Below are 20,235 nucleotides of genomic sequence, written 5' to 3'. Positions count from 1 at the left end.
TAAAGCACATAGGACTTGCTAGTGAAATACAACTGAAATGTGATAAGTTTTCATACATGACCACCTTTTGGAACAGTGTTGCAGTAACTGCAACTGAAGAAAATGGTAGCAAAATCTACGAACACAACAACGAGCGATGCTTGCTTTAGACAAGGAACGCCTTCGGGCTGCAGACAGGGCTGTAAAGAGTCTAGAAACACAAGCAAGAGTAAACAGGAGGAGGAACAAGAGGAAGCTGGAGGAGGAGTTTGCAGAGGATGAAGATAATCCATCCTATGGACCTGGAATGCACTAAAAAGTTAATCCAATCTTTGTCGCTCGATTCCCAAAACTTTTATTTTCTCATACTAATTACATGTTTTCTAAGGATCTTCCAAACATATTTGTTTCAAACTTTCAGTAAATGTTACACAGTACCTTCTGCATAATTTAAGACAGCCTTTTTCCAAAAAACTGTATATTTTTGAATATATAAATAAAAAATTGCAAAAAATGTTGTGAATTTTCATTACAATTGAAAAAAAATCATCTTTAATAACCGAACTAAAATTTTGTAAAATCCCTGTGTTAAGTTGTAGCCCATTTTCCAATAAATAATCTGTAAAAATTTCAACTTCCTACCTCAAATACTTTATGAGGAAAGATGTAATTTATAAGCGTTATTTTAACATTGCAAGTAAAGGGCGTTCCGGAGCCCCTTAAGTACGTGTAACCTGTCAGAGTCGTATCTAGACGTATCACAAGTCCCATATCACTCCACCTGCACACGCTCCACAACATTAAAAGCCTCCACCAGCTTGATCAGTCCCCTGCTGACATGCAGGGTCCATGGATTCATGAGGTTGTCTCCATACCCGTACACGTCCATCTGCTCGACATAATTTGAAACAAGACTCGTCCAACCAGGCGATTGTTTCCAATCATCAACAGTCCAAGGTCGGTGCTGACGGGCTCAGAGGAGGCATAAAGCTTTCTGTCGTGCAATCATCAAGGGTGGGCCTTTGTCTCCGAAAGCCCATATCGATTATGCTACGTTGAATGGTTCGCACTCTGACACTTGTTGATGGCCCAGCTTTGAAATCTGCAGGAATTTGCGGTATGGTTTCAATTTTGTGACGTTGAACGATTCTCTTCACTCGTCGTTGGCACCGTTCTTGCAGGACCTCTTTTTCGGTCGCAGCGATGTCTGAGATTTCATGTTTTACCAGTTTCCTGGTATTCGCGGTACGCTCGTGAAATGGTCGTACGAGGAAATCCGCACTTCATCGCTATCTCGGAGATGTTGTGTCCCATTGGTCGTGCGCCGCCTATAACGCCACGTTCAAACTCACTTAAATATTGATAACCTTCCATTGAAGCAGCAGTACCCGATCTAACAACTGTGCCACACACTTGTCTTATAAAGGCGTTGCCGACCGCAGCGCCGTATTCTGCCTCTTTACCCATCTCTGTACGCTTGCCCATACCTGTTCTTTGACACTTCAGTGTACATATGTTGTATAGACCACTACACGACTAATTCAAATGGCTCAAATGGCTCTGAGCGCCATGGGACTTAACATCTGAGGTCGTCAGTCCTCTAGACTTAGAACTACTTAAATCTGACTAACCTAAGGACATCACACACATCCATGCCCGAGGCAGGATTGGAACATGCGACCGTAGCGGTCTCGCGGTTCCAGACTGAAGCGCCTAGAACCGCTCGGCCACACCGGCCGACACTATACGACTAGAAATGGTTCTGGTGGTTCAAAAATGGTTCAAATGGCTCTGAGCACTATGGGACTTAACATCTGTGGTCATCAGTCCCCTAGAACTTAGAACTACTTAAACCTAACTAACCTAAGGACATCACACACATCCATGCCCGAGGCAGGATTCGAACCTGCGACCGTAGCAGTCCCACGGTTCCGGACTGAGCGCCTAGAACCGCTGGACCACCGCGGCCGGCTGGTTCTGGTGGTGAATATAAACGTACCTGTGGCAGAGTGCTCCCTCTGGTCGATGAAGTCGATCATGGGCTCGCCGGCGAAGCCGGGCACTGCGGCCACGCAGGTGAGCGTCATGGTGCCCACGTGGGCGTCCGTCAGGTGCATCTTGAGCTTCGACGTCGACCACGACAGGTGCTCGCTGTCCGGATCGCGGTGCTCCGTCTGCTGGTAGTGGCTCCCAGGGATCTGCACACGTCAGGGTATCACGCATTAATGTCAGGCATGTGTAGAGCGACAGGGATTACATAACATTTTCGTCAGAGAGTGCCCCGTGTGGTTCCTGAAAGGACCGATATCTAAATGGCAATGTGCATTACAAATGAGCGGAGAAACATGACATAACGCCGTACACAGTAAGCTGAAACAAATTTCTCTGCTGCAAAGTCAGTCAAATGTGACGGCTGTGAAATCTCAGGATTCATGAAGCGCTCCTGTACGGAAGAAAGGTGTAGGTAGAGATCAATTAAGGGCACACTACATCTGGCTCATTAGTGCCAATAAAGTTCATTATATAATTCGAACATCACTAAATAGTATTCCGGCCGGAGTGGCCGATCGGTTCTAGGCGCTTCAGTCTGGAATCGCGCGACCGCTACGGTCGCAGGTTCGAATCCTGCCTCGGGCGTGGGTGGTTGTGATGTCCTTAGGTTAGTTAGGTTTAAGTAGTTCTAAGTTCTAGGGGACTGATGACCTCACATGTTAAGTTCCATAGTGCTCAGAGCCATTTGAACTAAATAGTATGACACACATAACATAACCACCCTCAATTCTTTAGGGACTCTAACTCAAGTTTATGAAATACCCTCGAGCATCTCATTACGTTAAAATTGAGTTAATGTATTAAGTATTTGACGTTACCCATGTAAAGCCTGTATACTTGAAGAAGCAGAACCTAATTACCTTGTATTGATATGTGGTGTCTGTTCTGTTGGACATTCCCGACAAATCAGACACCATTGGTGATACAGCGGCCATGAGAAATCAAGACCTATAGGTATTGAAATGAAACGATGGTTAAGATTGAGAATTTAGCTGGACCAGGGCTCAAAGTCCGACGTTGCACTTCTCTAAATGATTGCCTTAACCGTCTCGGCCATCCGGACAAACTTCCCTCCAATACAAATTCCCAACCACAGCCTGTCACGCGCAAGTAGCGTCCCCATCCATTAGACCCATTGCTCTGTAACATATGCTAAGTCCAAATATATACAGGGTGTCCCAGCTATCTTGTCCACCCAAAATATCTCTGCAACAATAACAGCTATTGCAAAACGACTTTCACCGATATCAATGCAGGGCTGGAGCCCATGAATGTACATATTTGTAAACATTCTAAAACGAAAGCATATGTGTTTTTTAACACAAACTTATGTTTTTTTAAATGGACCCCCTATATTTTTTCTTCAGCAATACATAGCATGACAAAGCACATACACAATGGCGTTGATTGCATCGCAATATTTCCATTACATCCCGAGATATTAAGACGCGAAGTTGACGCTTGAAACACCCGACATGCGCTGCTAGGCGTGAACCCCATGCTGCCCGTAATCGCAGCAGGATGGCAGCAGACCGTATTATTCGTTTAGGACCTCTTGATAAGTATGGAAGTGTGATTACGCATGTCAATCACATCGCGATTACGGGCAGCATGGGGTTCACGCCTGAGCCTCAGGACGTGCGTTTTCCAATAGCTGTTATTGTTGCAGAGATATTTTGGGTGGACAAGATAGCTGGGACACCCTATATATATATATATATATATATATATATATATATATATAATTTATTTTTTTCAAGTTGAAGGTGGATGTGGTGATGCTCTCTTTTGGAGGTCACAAATGTTAAAGACGTGGTGAACAGACGCTGACCACTAGCCGCTTCTACGGCCACATACATAGAATGAAGTACAACAGACTCACAAACAGGATAGTTGAATCAAAAACACCAACTGGTTTGAAGAAGTAGTAGATGACCTAAAAGAAGAAGAGATCAGTATTGAAATGATAAATGTGTAAGGCATACGCAGAAACAAAATTATAAACACGAAATTTGAAGTAGAAGTAAGGAAGAAAACAGGCAAAATATGGACAGAGCAAAGGAAACAGGAACACAGCCAAAGAGTGAAGAGCTTTCGGGAAGAGAAAAAAAAAAGGAAGGAAACAAGAAGAATATGAATATTTATGTAATTTCAGGTTAATCACTGTCGTGGTGTCAAAAATGTGTCTGAACGGCTCTGCGTGCTTTCAGTGCGGATGCACCGTATCTCCCGAATCCCTGCAGAACTTAGCGAATGCTATGAGCATTGGGGCTAATGCCGGGGGCGGTACCTGCGCGTGATACGTTGAGGTTGAGAATTTGGGTTGGACGGGAAGAATGTACGGACGGCTGAGGAAGTTAAGCCAACCATTCTAAAGAAGCAGAGCTTCCAGGTTAGACGCCAGGTCAGGCACCAATTTTCAACCTTCACCATTAATTTATTTCAATGCCTCTATCAGGATAAAGTGCTGATTTCTCGTAATTTACTAATTACTTTAGTTTTATCCACCCACACACTGATGAAGTCAAACTCAAAATGTGTAGGAACGTTTAAAAATTAACTTTAAAATTTAAACAATGGAAAATCCGGGATGGAATGTAACAATATTATGAAAAGGATAGTTGCTACTCACCATACAGCGGAGATGCTGAGTCGCAGATAGGCATAACAATAAGTGTGTCGGAAAGTGATCTTTCGGCCAAAAAGGCCTTTATCAAAAACAGATAATATACATTCTCATTCTCACGCAAACGCAACTTGCACACACACGACTACAGCCTCTGTAGTCGTGTGTTTGCTAGATGCGTTTGCGTGAGTATGTGAGTGTATGTTGGCTGTTTTCGACAAAGGCCTTTTTGGCCGAAAGCTCACTTTTCGACACACTTATTGTTGTGCCTACCTGCGACTTAGCATTTCTTCTCTATGGCGAGTAGCACTACCTTTTCATAACATAGTAATTTTAAAATTGGTTGGATATCGCAAAGTACTCTTATTATGAAACACTGGATAAGCGTAGTCTGTGCAATTTGCGCTCCGTTTTAAGAAAAGGTAGGTTTTTATGTACGAATGCTTATGGCGTCTTATCTCCTGAACTAAGAGGGGTGCAGTGATATAATTTTGTAGGTAGACTCGTCAGTATGTGTGAAACTGTCTACAAAATGTGTTGCCAATAGAGTCAAATTAAAACATCATACCTGATGATGAAGTCTTACTGCATGAACAGCGAATACGTAGTGCGTGATAAAGTATTTTCAGTACATTATTTTGAGGGGTTGTCAAAGAGAAAAAAGTGTAGAAAAAGTTTGACTTTATAAGTAAAGTTTCGTGCAATTGTTGATATTTTTAAAGGCGGGTTTTAAATAGCCATGGTGATTTGCGCGGCGTGAGTTATGCTGCCTCACATTGTACACACAGTTACCTTTTCATAATTCAGTGCAGCTGAGAAAGTGGGCTTGCATAGCCGGCATTTGAATACTACTGAGTGACTGATGATTCATTAAGACAGAGATCCATAACTGAATAAGTGTTAGCTTTCTGCTTGTAGTGTCCAGCTGACCAGTGAAGATGTTTCTTCAGTTTTGGAATAATTGATTTTAAATACAAACAATAATTAAAACCTCAACACCAATACGTGGCTCGTGAATATCTTTTTCATGAACTATCATAATAATTTGTGGGATCATTACCCACAATATTTAGCAATCAGCAATTGTCGAAACAGCGCTCATCAACGTACGTAGTGTGCACTTAAAACCTGACAGCATCGAAATATAAGCTACTTGTTGCTAACATTTTGTGACTGCAACTCGACATTTCATTCCAAGTATTCCCTAATATTTATGGACTGTGATAGATTTCCGCGATAAACAACGTGATGGCGATCACACAGCGTTGCTCTATACTGTGACTCGGATACAGGTAATTACGTAATTACGTGCTCAGTGTGAAATATTTCCGGAAGGTGTAGACTGATATATATATATATATATATATATGTATGTGTGTGTGTGTGTGTGTGTGTGTGTGTGTGTGTGTGTATGTGTGTGTGTGTCTCCAATGGGTCATCAGACGCGTTTTCTCTGTTGTTGAACGAGAAATTTGGAATTTAATACATTAAATGTGTTCGCAGTTGGTAATATGGACAACCATCAGCTGTGGAATGGAATGACGACAGTGAAAATTTGTGACGAAGCGTGACTCGAACTTGAATTTTCCGCTTATCATTTGGCTACCCGTGCACTGCTCAAGGCCAGATCAAAACCTCCATATATCGTCAGCCATGTGTCTACACCCTGCATATCCTCGTACATCGTATTTGCAATTTAGTCTTTACTACGTGTAGTTGGGATCAGCCCAAATAAGTGCTGCTCGTCACGTCTTTCATGAGACGTCCATCGTCGACGGGAAGCGACGGTTTATTTCTTGTTATAAATACAATTATTTTAATCGTAATTTTACGTGCCCATTCGCCAGAGCGGTTACAAATTAGTCAAGTGAGATATTCGCCTGATCGATAACCTAGTACTCCACCAGCGACTTCGCAGCGCCGCTGCGTTGCGGTTCCATTCAGCGCGAGCCAGGGCAGTGCTACCGGTGTTGGGCGCATGGCTATCCTTCGTGTTTTGCTATCCCTGTTATTACTTATCGGTAAAACAAATACTGGACCACACTAATCTGTTACTGCCCTGTCAAATGGGCTCGTAAAATTCCAATTTAAAACTAATTTTGTTTCCAACTGGAAGTAAACCGACGCTTTCCGTCGATGCTGGACGTAGGATGAAAAACATGACGAGCCCTATTTATGTGAGCTGACTGCACCGACACGCTGCAAAAACGAAACTGCAGATATCTGCGAAAATATTAGAGAAAATGCGCCTTATGACTCTTAGGAGAGACACCATGTATATTGTTACTAAACACAGGTAAATAATTTACAAGACCATATAGGTAGTCAAAGCAGCAGGTAAAAAATTTAATTTCACGACAAGTAATCTTTACATTACGTTTCGGTTCCACGACTTTGAACAGATTAATAACAGTTTCACAATTTAGGAGAGCGTGACAATGTAGTATGACGAATTGAAAGTATAATATACGCCGGTACAGTCAGTTTCCGTGCTATGAAGTATGAGCGCTACAGATTTCCACTTCTACCATGCGAAAGACTACTGCTGCCTCCCTAACCGCGGTGTAACCGTGACCAAGCAATGACGGACTAACGTAATCACTTTAGCTGAACTTCATTACAACAAATTCATTCATCAGTGTACACCGGCGTATATCGCCACCAGACAAAGGCAAAACAGTACACCTCTCAAGGCTGAACCGGAACAGTATGCTTGTCGTTATAACAAAGGACAGAGCAGAATTAGAATGGCGAATGCTTTCTCAGTCTAGGGCAACCTCGTGGTTTCCAACCAGCGAGGGCTGGTTGGTTGCAAAGAGTTGTTCACAATGCTTACATTCGTCAGTCGGAGCTGACTACAGGAGATAAACGAAAAGTATTGCAAAGAAAATATCGTGATCAATTGAAAGCACAATGTAACGGGAAAAAATGAAAGTGCAGAATGAATAGGACACTTTTAAACCGTCCAAATAAGGTGATCCCCATCACGTGACCCCTAGACATCTGATGCGAAGAATCTGAAAGACACTGTGTAACCGAAGTTGCGAGGAAGAAGTACGTTTTCGACCACCTCACACGCTTTCGGGGTCAGAATAATTTATCGAGATGCAGGTAGGTCAGTTTTCCAGTAAGCATAACGACAGGCACCATGGAATTAACATTTTTGTTGCTACTACTGTCAGACTCTCCAGGGAAATGTAGTCTATAAGAACGTATCGCCATTGGACGATTGCAACAAATGCTTAACGCCTTTTACAGAACCTCCACTTGGTGCAATGAATGGCACTTCACTTTAAATACGCATACAAGCACAAAACAGGAAGAAAGCGATAGAGTCTGATTAAAAGTTTACCAGTGAACGTCTGGTGCACGTCGCATCGTTTAGCTAGTTGGGGGTGTTGCTAAGAAGGGCCGGCCGTTGTGGCCGAGCGGTTCTAGGCGCTTCAGTCCGGAACCGCGCGACTGTACGGTCGCAGGTTCGAATCCTGCCTAGGGCATGGATGTGTGTGATGTCCTTAGGTTAGTTAGGTTTAAGTAGTTCTAAGTTCTAGGGGACTGATGACCTCAAATGTTAAGTCCCGTAGTACTCAGAGCCATTTGAACCATTTGCTAAGAAGGGATGTGAATTCGGAGCGACAGGTGAAAACTGTAGAAGAAGGCGAATCGATTGAAGGTCCTGTTGGAAGGGATCTGGAAAAGAGCAGTACATCTGTGAAAATAATCGAATACAAGACATTAGTGCGACAATTTCTTAAGTAATGCCTCAGCCTTTCCAGTCTTTATAAACTAGGGATGACAAGTGACATTTAATTCAACGTTGCGCTGTTGTGACCATGACGCATCTGTGTGGCCTGTACTCTAGCGTAGGAGAGATACTCGGTGAGCTCGAATTGGATTTTTATTTTAGAAAGGTGGCATTATTCTCCCGAAACCATTGGTGGCGGTTCATTTAATGAGGTTTCAACCTGAGGATATCGATAAGCTCCGTACCGCTCATCGACCGAGTGAAAGGAGAAAGTGAGAAAGGAGAAAACCTCGCTGGATAATGGTCACGTGCGAAACAATGGCAATGGTCCATTTTGTGACTCACTGTGAGGCAGGTTCACCTACGCGCTCAGGAACAAGTGCCCAGCGAAATCCTGACGCAGTAAAGTTTGGCGGTACGCTATACCGAAGCGAGTGTACCCGCCGTTGTGTTCTCGTATCCCGCACGGGCACAGCTTTTCCATAAGCTCAAATGTGTTTTCCTGCATGCTACACCACTTCTAGCTGCAGGATATCCGTAGTAGTACGTACTTTGTCTTCTAGATGCAGGACGAGCCGATTTGCAAGTGTGCCCTTACTGAATATGTTGTAGGAACATCGGGTAGTAGCCGACGGAACTGACGTGAAGAACAGAAAGGGCCTACTTACAAGATTAAAAACACATAATCTGAAGCAAAACGATTTTTTTTCTTTTTTTGGGTGGCGGGCGGGCGAGGGGGGGGGGGGGGGGGAGGGGGGGGGGGAGAGTCCTATTCTAGCGCTCAAATGGAAAAAATAGCACGTGATTATTTACCTCTCCACAGTACATCAGGCAACCACCACAGAGATTTCTGTACGTCCAAAAGAATATTTTACTGGAACAGTGATAGGTTATAACATAAACAAGAATGATGTACACCGTGTCAATTAGCGTTCCAGCTTCTACCCATTCGCAAGTAAACCAATGAAGTAGAGGACATACCTTTTCTTTCACGTGCTCCTAATGTCTGCTGTGAATGGTTTTAGTTAGTCCAATGATGTCACCAAGCCAATGATATCCCTACTGAAATTTATTTAAAAAATGTTGGCAACGGTCTTGGTAGTTGCAGAACGAGACATTCGATCGTTGGAACCAACACCAACCACTAGATAGGAACCTGGACGGAAATTTCGGTTGCCATTTCCAGAAAAGGTGCCACCTCATGTCAACAAAGTGAACGTCACGTGCTGCTGTAAAGTTTGCTCTGACAACGAAAAGAAAGAGGCTTACAAGCTGGTAAGAAAGGAAAGAAAATGGTGGTACAAAGACTGCAATGAGGAACTTTGCGTACCTCATTGTTTTCAGCACTACCGTTAGCAAGTAAATTATTCATAAATTATATGTAATCATTTTTATAATAAAATATCAAATAATTGTACACTTGTGAAGTTATTTTTTTGTTTTTGTTTCTACTTGAAATCTTTGTGAGCATAAGTAAAACTTTTCCCGCTAGTTTTTTCCATGTTTTTCGTTACGCTAAAGCGCCAGTACTGATGCGAACACACACACACACACACACACACACATATATATATATATATATATATATATATATATATATATATATATATATATATATATATATATAGCTAGGAACGGGAAACGTTTAGCGTCGTCCTTACTAACCGTGTCAGTACGCAGTGCGCCTGTGCACGGTGCGGTTGTTTACCTCAAGTCACAGTCCGACAGTGCTTGCCGTAGTGCACGGTACTACAGTGTTGTTACGTGAACAACGAATACAGTTTTGTGTAGTGAAAATGGCACAGATCTTCACACATGCAGAGTATGCTGACGTGGTGTTTTTCTATGGTTATTCAAATGGGAATTCCAGGGCTGCTGTGCGAGAATACCAACAACGATTTCCGAATCACCGAGAGCCAGAGAGCATAGTGTGTAGCAGGGTGTTCCACGGATTGTGTGAGTGTGGTACGCTCCCCACCGTAAACGTTGTCTCTGAACGTCCCGTACAACAACTCTTAATGAAGTTGAGAATATTCTTCAAGTAGTGGAACGCAACCATACTAGTAGCTCTAGAAGAATTGCTGCCCCATTTGGTGTTCCACAAACACGAGTGATACCCACAGCACATGAGCACGGTCTGTAACCCCTTTGCCGGCCGCGGTGGCCGTGCGGTTCTAGGCGCTCCAGTCCGGAACCGCGCTGCTGCTACGGTCGCAGGTTTGAATCCTGCCTCGGGCATGGGTGTGTGTGATGTCCTTAGGTTAGTTAGGTTTAAGTAGTTCTAAGTTCTAGGGGACTAATGACCACAGCAGTTGAGTCCCATAGTGCTCAGAGACATTTTTTGTTACCCCTTTCATCGGCAGAGTGTACATCATCTGCACGAAGGAGATGCTGCCGCCCGGCAAGAATTCTGTCAATGGATCATTACCAATGAGCGGTTAATTCCACGTATTCTGTTCACTGATGAGTCAACATTTACCCGTAACGGAATCAACAACACGAGCAACTCTCTTGGATGGGCAAATGAAAATGTGCACGATACTGTGGAAACGAATTTTCAACAACGTTTCTCAGTCAATGTGTGGTGCGGTATTATTGACGACCAACTCGACGGTCCAGTTGTTTTAGGTAACCGTCTTACTTGGACACGGTATGTTGAGTTTCTTCAAAATGTGTTACGAGAATGATTGGAGGATATCCCTTTTGGAACACGAGCTCGTGTGTACTTTCAGCATGACGGGGCTCCTACACATTCCTTACGACCAGTGACGCAGTATCTCAACACAACGTATCCTGGTAGTTGGATCGCTCGCCGTGGAGGCATTGTTTGGCCAACGAGGTCACCCGATCTCACCCCAGTGGATTACTGTTTGTAAAGGTGGCTGAAGAGCAACGGCTACAAGCGCAGAGTGGACACATGGGAGGAACTTCTGCTCGTATTTTATATGCTTGTGCCCAGGTAAAGGAATGTAAAACTGAGCTCCGATATGCGACACAACACCTGCCTACGAAACCAGCAACGTGCATTGAAGTTGAGGCTGGACTGTTTGAACATCTTCTGTGACAAAACGTACACAAACAAACCATAACGTAACAGTATCTTAATTTACCGTCACCTGCACCTTTCCCGTTCCTAGCTGTTTTCTTTGGTTTACCCGGAGATGGTTAAGAAAAGGGTATATGTTTATTAGAAGTTTTTTGTTCAGAATCACAAGCAGTATCACCTGTCAAAGCATGTACCTTTCCTTCTGACTCGCCCTGTATATATGAGAGCTATTCTGAAGGTAAGGTTCTGTCAGTTGTGGAATGGAAACTACTGTGAAAATGAAAAGTGTTTTATTTACATCAGTTAGCTGCAATTACAGCTATATCTCTTCACAGTCGCCGCTGCGACTTAGACATGTGTCGTAGTATTGTACCAACTTTCCAGTATCGGTCGCCTGCCCTTTCAAACAATTCTGTACGCTGGTCGACAGCTCGCTGTCTGTACTGCAATGCTGTCCCTGTGGCCAGCGAGTCATGTGAGCAGAGATGAAATTCAGGGGTAGCCAATTATGGGTTGTATTGTGGGTGGTCAAACACTTTCCAACGAAAACGCTCCAGTAGCATCTTCATTGCCCCGCAGGGAGCAGCTGAGAATTCTTATGAAGAAGAAAATGAATGACATTTGTGTTATGTGGGTTGCTTCAAATCAGGCGAAATCTCTCAAAAGCCACCCACACTTCGCGGGAGACACTATTTACGTAGGTATCTTTACACGCTCACTGTGCGCATAGAACTGAAAGTGTACTAGACTTTGCCCAACATATCTGTGTAAAGCTTCATCGGGTTTTCTCTGTGGTTTCCATTTCTTGCTCGATCGGATCGTGCTTTCTGAATAGCCCTAGTTGTCTTTATGATGATGAACAATGCGTACGTCACAATCCGTTACTTCAATCTTAGTGGAAAGCACAAGAAATTAGAAAATCTGACTGATGAAAAAGCTTTCTCATTTTTGAACAACGGATAGACAGCATAAAAAAAGACGTGTGTGTGTGTCTTAACACATTAAAGTATTAAATTGGTGGTGTCAGCGAGAATCGAAAAAGTATATTGGAGATAGGAGGTGTTAACATCAAATACGTCTTAAAAAAAAGAAGTAGAGCTCTTACTCGGAATAAGCGGGTGTTTCTCTCTCCTCTGACACGCCACTCTCCCTTAGAACGAGCGCTTCGCCACACTTCTGCAGCTGACAACTGACGTGATTGCTTTACAATGTAACGTGCTGTCGGTAAGTCCGATCTCGACGCTTCTTCAATTCCAGTTCCGCGCCTTATGATGAATATTTTTAAGATTGTTAGAATATTTTGCCACCAAACACCATCACTGTTACTAGGTGTAGGTCGTTGAACATTTCTCTTTGAACAGACTTCTTTTCGGCATGAATAATGGTTCAGGACATTATATCATTCAGTATGGTATCGTATCTGATAAACTTCGTCACCCCTCCCCACCTGATGAAAACAGCATACTGCGAAATTTTTACCAAACAGTTTTCTGAACTGCTCCGGTTCATGCAGGAAGAGGCCACAAAGTGTCAAAAGATAAGAACGTTCAACATTGGCTCACTTCTACCCTGTAAAGACCTAAAGAAGGAGGATAATACAGTTTACCGTATGAACAGCAAGCAGCAACGTACGTTAAAGACACTGCTCAAACAGGCTCACGATACACTAGTGTGTGCAATGTCACTTTATCTGCTCACTGCTCTTCTCAGTGGACGGCGTACGTGGGGTCACTGATTCAAGACGTTTGGTGTAATCCTGGCTACACATTTAACTTTAAAACGGCGAGATATTGTGAAATTTTAGAAATTTAGCTGAAAATCTTGTGGGGATTATCGCAGCTCAAAAATCAGTCGTGCGGAAATTTTACATGACTAACTTTATCACCTTCATCTCTAAATTGGTATAAGGCAAGTTCGTTCATTTTTTGTATAATTAAAGATGAAAGATTTTTCAATTATATACTCCCGATCCTAGGAGTTTCCTCTCACTTTACTCTGCCTAGTACCTCCTACATAATTAAAGGCCGGGGAATACTATTATCAATTAGTGGCGCTACTGGCAATCAATTTCAAAATAACATGATGTATATTAGCAGTACGATTCTTCGCTCACCCGAGTACGAACAGATGCTCATAAATAATATAGGTAAAATAATAACCAAGATGGCTGGAATATGTTGGGTCAAAAGTGCTAGGATTGATTAGAATGGCACACAAGCAATCAGAAAGAAAATTTGAACTGTTTGATTCTGTAAAGGACTGACAGAAAGCATTGTTAGTGAACGTTAAAACATGTGACAGTCTTACGAGAACCTGTTAATACAGAGCAGCACTTGTACTCTACGTTCTCAATTATTTATTGAGGGTGATGCGATCTCTGTCTTCCTCTATAGGTATCTCAAATACCATGGAAATTATTCTCTGATGTCTTATCACATCCCTTATCATCGTGCTTCTTCTTCTTGTCCAAATGTTCCTTTCTTCGCCGATTCTGCAGGAACGTCTTCATTCCTTATTATCAATGAAAGTCGCCAACAGCCAGGTGATTGAGATGTTATTTTATTTTATTTTTAATAACAGTTTCGGCATTCCACGATGCTATCTTCAGGCTCCATACGCAACTCTAAAAAATGAACGATGTTTTCATACAGTGGCGTATATTCTCGGATATGGTGAATGCAAAACTGTGTCCCACGTGCTCCATTCGAAGACTTTGTTGCAACTCTAGTTTTGAATTCACAACTTCGAGGAATATATGGCACTGCATGAGAATACCGTCTACTCTGAGAGACGCATATGGGGCCTGAAAATGGCACTGTGAAATGCCGAAACTACGAGTAGTAGTCAAAATAAAATAACATCTCAACCACACGGCTGTTGGCGAATTTCATTGATAATTACTTGACCAGCTGATGTCTCCCGTCCATGATTGATCAACAGAGACTCATTACTTGTTAGTCTATCGTATATTCAACATCATTCTATTGCACCAAATCTCCCACTTCATTTATTCTGTCTTTCGGCTTTGCCACAGTCCATAAGCGACTACGACACAACGCTGTGCTTCAAAGTACATTCTCACAAATTTCTCCCTCCCCTCAGATTAAGGCCGATGTTTGACACTAGCAGACTTCTCGGCTAGAAATGCCTTCGTTACCCGTGCTAATCCGCCTTTTACTTCCGCCTTTCTTCATCCAACATCTGTTATATTCCAGAATGAGATTTTCACTCTGCAGCGGAATGCGCGCTGTTCTGAAACTTCCTTGCAGACTAAAACTGTGTGCAGGACCGAGACTCGAAATCGGGACCTTTGCCTTTTGCTGGCAAGTGCTCTACCAACTGAGTTACCCAAGCACGACTCACGACCCGACCTCGCAGCTTCACTTCTGCCAGTACCTCGTCTCCTATCTTCCAAACTTCGCAGAAGCTCTTCTGCGAACCTTGCAGAAATAGCACTTATGGAAGAAATAAGTACTTGCCAGCGGAAGGCAGAGGTCCCGAGTTCGAGTGTCGGTCCGACATAGAGTTTTAATCTACCACAAACTTTTCATGTGTTATACTGCTTCCTTTCTAGCGGAACTGCTTTCCTTTGTCTTCTTCGTGGTTTATAGATTTGAAGGTTATAGCCGATCTTATTGATGCTAGATTACCTCATTACACTAGTCTTCCTTTGGTGTAGTACCCATCATTCGTATTCTGTACTCGTCATACTGTTCATTCCAATCAAGAGCTCTTGTAACTCTTCTTCAGTTTCAGTGATGTTAGCAACGTCATCGTAGAATCTCATCATTGATACATTTTCACCCTGGCTTAACCCCGCTCTTTAAATTACTTTTATTTCTATCATTGCTTCATCGATGTACAGATAGAACAGTAGGTGCGGAAGGCTCTATTTTTGCCTTACATACTTTTTAATCTTAGTATTTCGTTCTTTGTCTTCCAGTCTTGTTGTTCCCTCTTGCTTCTTGTACATATTGTGCATTAACCGTCAGTCCCTACAGCTTACACCTATTATTCTGAAGATTTCGAACATCTTGCACCATTATACAATGTTAGACGATGTTCTTAGATAGACAAATCCTATGAATGTGTCTTGATTTGTCCTGAGACTTATTTTCGTTTTCAGTCGCAATATCAGAACTGCATCACCGGTGTCAATACTTGCCTGTACCCCAGACTGATCGTCAACAAACAGATCTTCAATAAGCTTTCCACACATACTGTATATTATTCTTTTCAGGAACTTACAAGGATGAGCTGTGATGCTCACGCTATATTTGTCGCACATATCCGTCTTTGTTATCTTCGGGCTCGTATAGATAATTTTTTTTTCAGAAAGTCTGTTGGTAAGGCTCCAGTCTCACAGATTCTACACATCAACTTGAGTAGCCGTTTGGTTGCCACTTCCCCCAGCATTTTCAGAAACTCCAAAGGGATATTATCTTTCCCTCCTACCTTAGTTTGTCACAAGTCTTCCAAAGTTCTATTTGATTGTAGTACTGAATCCCCTAGATCATCAACATTTCTTTTTCTATCACATCAGGCTAGTCCTCTCTCTTATAGCGGCGTTCTACGGATTCCATCTGTCTGTTGTCTTGTCTTTCAAAAGCGAAATTCGGATTTCATTCTTCACTTGCATGTCCTTGCTTTTAGGTTACTAAAAGTAAATTTTCCTTTCTACATGTTGAATCAGCCTTTCGTTGACCGTTACAGCGAGCGATCATTGGTTTGCACACTGGACTCGCATTCGGGAGGACGAAGGTTGAAATCTACGTCCTGCCAACCATATTAAGGTTGTCCATGTTTTGGCTTAACCACATTCGGCAAATACCGGGTTGGTTCCATTGTACAGAAGATGGCGAGTTTCGTTCCCCATCTTTCCTCCTTGTCTTCCGTCAGTAATGACCAAGTTGTTGACGGGACGTTCAACTCTAATTTTAGTGTCCTTCAGTGACCATTTACTTCTCGATTTCTTATTCTTGCAGCCATTTCGTCTTGCCTTCCCTGCACTTCCAGTTCAATTCATACGTAAGTGACGTGTACAGCTGTATTCCTGTCTCTTCCTGAACTTTTTTAATTTTTTCTTCCACTAGTTGTAGTATTTCATCGGTCTCCCAAGGTTTATTCGTAGTTACCTCCCTTGTGCCAATGTTTCTCCAACTTATGTGACTGTCGTTTTTCCCTGCCATTCATCTTGAACTGAATTGGCTATTGCGCTGTTCATTATCATTGTATCTACAACCCTAGTGTCCCACTTCTTCGCACGGTGGCTCTTACGAACGATTCTCTTAAACTTCAGCGTCCCTTTCATCATTACTATATTGTGATCTTAGTCTATATCTACGCCTGGGTACACCTTACAATCGTGTATCTTATTTCGGAAACACTGACCACGATGTAATCAAGGTCGAATCTTCCCGTGTCTCCAGGCCTCATACATCTTCTGCTCTTGTGGTTCCGAACAATTATTCAATATTGCTAGCTGAAATGTATTGCAGAGCTACATTAGTCTTTCTCCTCTCACATTCCTGGAACCAAGCCCATCCTCTGCCACAACTTTCTCTTCTACTCTTTCCCTAATACCACATTCTATTTCACTATGATTATTAAATTAAAATCTTCATTTACATGTTGAATTACCCTCTCACTACATTCATATACCTTCTCTACTGGTTTTGTCGATTCTAATGAGAACGACGACACCCATTAACTGTTTACAGCTACTCACTCTCTGCCCTACTTTACAATTCATTAACATCTTTCCATTCCGCCTCACTGACTCTCTTTATGTCTAGATTGAGTCTTTACATTTCTTTTACTAACTTTCTAGCTTCATTATCACATTCAAACTTTTGACATTCCACGATCCGATTCGTTGATTATTCAATCTTTTTCTCATATTAAACGGCCTCTTAAGAATCCTCTCCCGGGGATTCCATTGGAGAACTTCGTTACTAGTCAAGGACGTTACCCATATACCACGGAAGATAAACTGAAGAAAACCGTTATTCATTTTTGTAGCTCTGGAAGTGGAACGGCGCCCCAGAATTCCGGGTTGCCGGAAGCAAGTTTGCACGTCTAAATGGCTGTCTGCGTCGACAACCTCTTGGTCGTCCCGCCGCAAACAGTTCCCGGCGGACAAGTTTTTATTGTAGTCAAACAAAGGTGCAGAACGTTGCAGCGTCAGCGCCGCCTAGATTAGCATAAATTTGCATCGTCTGTTCTGCGCAAGTCCGCTGAGAGCCGTAGATGCCGGCTAATCTCATCGCACGGAGGACTGTCGTTTTAGCCTGGAGCAGATGACACTTCGAACGTGATGAAAGCCAGAATTTCTCACCATTTCTGAGAAATTTGTGCTTCTATGTGCTTTTCCCTCCCTCACCGGAAGGGAAAATGATTAAATTGCTGAAATTTTGTTTCTTAAGTACCCCTCTCGGGGATTTTCTGCAGGACGTAGCACATTTTTCCTTATCTTTATTGTTGTTTCATCCCTCCCCCTGCCCCATACGGACCGGGGATTGGCTGTCAGCGGATACAATATTAGCTGCTCTTCAGCCACGCCAGAGGAAATGTTAAAGCAAAAAAAACTTAACACAAAAACTGCATACGGCGTTTGATGAAAATAAACGTTTTATACATTAAAAATATAGATCGTCAGTTGCATAAGTTGAAATATGAAAGGTTGTTTCGGTGATTAACTACAATATAGTCACAGATGAATAGAAAATAAGTGTCATACGAACATATAAAAACAGACGGCTGGATAAAGTAAAACGGTAAGATCGATGTGTGACTTATTAAAAGGTATACAAGGATGAGTGAGAACATGAATGGAAACAGACTGCCAGAAAGAAGCGTATCGTTGAACGTAGCATTTAAAGGTAGTGCGTAGGAGAGGGTTTGTAAATGGGTGCGCCGGCCGGTGTGGCCGTGCGGTTCTGGCGCTTCAGTCTGGAACCGCGTGACCGCTACGGTCGCAGGTTCGAATCCTGCCTCGGGCATGGATGTGTGTGATGTCCTTAGGTTAGTTAGGTTTAAGTAGTTCTAAGTTCTAGGGGACTGATGACCACAGATGTTAAGTCCCATAGTGCTCAGAGCCATTTGAACCATTTTTGTAAATGGGTGCTTGGAAATGGGATACGGGAACCAAGACTTGCGAACTGAGTGAAGAAGGTTAGAGGGAAAGGGAGCCCTGACGACGGGTGGGTGGTAGCGAACTCATATGTCTATTAGGATGAGTCATATCGTACGTGTTGCAAGAGTCTTATAATGGTCATTACAATAAAACAACAGTCGAAAATAATAAAATGTGAACCCCAGATGCGTACGATAGAGTACACATGTACATACTAGCCATGTATCGTCCATAGAAGCTCAAGCTGCTGTGGTCTTCCCTCCCCCCCCCCCCCCCCCCCAGACATCACGGTGCCTAAAGTATCAGCAACCAAACTGACAGCCTGCAGCCGAGGGTTGCCCGCCGCGCAGGCACACTAAAGCACTACACAACCGACAGGCAATATTGATGAACGGCCACAGCAACAACCACAACAACAACACCACAGCAAAGACACCAGCGGCCTCAAGGGGCCACTACCGGCCCACATAAACATAAGGAAGAGGTCGCTGCAGATCCCGGAACTATTTTCACTTGTCAAACCACGTGATTGAAAATAGTTCCGAGGTACTCATCCGCCGAAGCGCTATAAAGACCGGCGCTCGTGCGCACATCGACCATCTCCGGCGGTACACCGAAAGGTTGCCGCCCTTCGATAGTGCAATTCCAGCGCTTATCGAAGTGCTAGGTGTTCCAGGTGCCAGCCAGCCAGCCCAGCAGAGCCGCCGCGGTCCAGCAGCAGCAGCAGCAGCAGCAGTAGCAGCAGTAGCAGCCGTAGCAGCCGTCCCGTCCCCGGTCCCGGCCTGCACCAGCGAACCCACCGGCAGCCAGCCAGCCAGCCAGCCAGCCAGCCAGCCAGCCAGCCAGCCAGCCAGCCCTCCTCCTGTGGCAGCAGCAGCAGCAGCAGCAGCCCCGGCCCCGTCCGCGGCAGCAGCAGCTGCGGCGTTCCTGCCGCCCGCCGTCGCCGTCGCCGTCGCCGTCCGACCCTGGTCGTCCGACCCTGGTCTTCGTTCGTCTGCGTCTTCGTCTTCGTCTTCGTCTATTCCCAGTTTGTGTCGTTCCCTTTTCGTGCTGTGCGTTTTTTCTCCCTGTCGTCATGTCCGCCCCCACCACCACCGCCACCACCACTACCACCACCGCCATCGTCTATACCTCACCTTCCGCCGCCTCCACTACTATAACTTGGTGTGCTCAGTCACACCCCCCTCCTTCCATCCCACCTCTCCTCACTCTCCCTTCGCCCTCGCTGTTTGTCGCCCCCTCTCCCCTGTCTTCCTCTCGCTCATCTCGTTCTGACCCTTTCCCCCCACTCCCCCAGCCTGTCACTGCAGCTCCGGCTAGGGTGGTGGCCCGTCGGGCCACTGTCCACGCCCAGCTCTCCCCGTCGCCTTCGCCATCACCGCCACCACCGTCATCATCGTCGCCGTCACCATCGCCTTCACCGTCACCATCTCCGGCGCCGACTGCTGCGTCCACGCCGGGACCTGTCCCTTCCCACCACCTCCCCATTGCTCCCGTCCCTCATGTCACCACCCGCCCTTCTGCCGCCGTCAAACGCCCTAGTGGCACCCCCACCTCCTCCGCTCCCAAAAAGGCCCCGCCCCGACCTCCATTCCCCCCCCCAGGGTGCCATGGATGTCTCCCCGCCTGACCCTGCTCACACCTCCTCCTCC

The 20,235-nt window shown here is 44.2% G+C and overlaps 1 protein-coding gene across 1 annotated transcript in view; it reads right to left on the bottom strand.

The window, feature by feature from the left end:
- LOC124619532 overlaps positions 1-20,235 on the bottom strand; it is a 546,912-nt gene that overhangs the window by 24,069 nt on the left and 502,608 nt on the right. The window contains exon 5 of the mRNA XM_047145993.1: positions 1,979-2,177. Coding sequence (XP_047001949.1) covers positions 1,979-2,177 — 199 coding nt within the window. The remainder of the gene's footprint in view (positions 1-1,978; positions 2,178-20,235) is intronic.

This window comes from Schistocerca americana, chromosome 6, assembly GCF_021461395.2.
Source record: "Schistocerca americana isolate TAMUIC-IGC-003095 chromosome 6, iqSchAmer2.1, whole genome shotgun sequence".
Taxonomy (NCBI): Eukaryota; Metazoa; Arthropoda; class Insecta; order Orthoptera; family Acrididae; genus Schistocerca; species Schistocerca americana.
The sequence above is the reverse complement of the archived record's forward strand: the minus strand, read 5'-3'. Positions and strand labels throughout refer to the sequence as shown.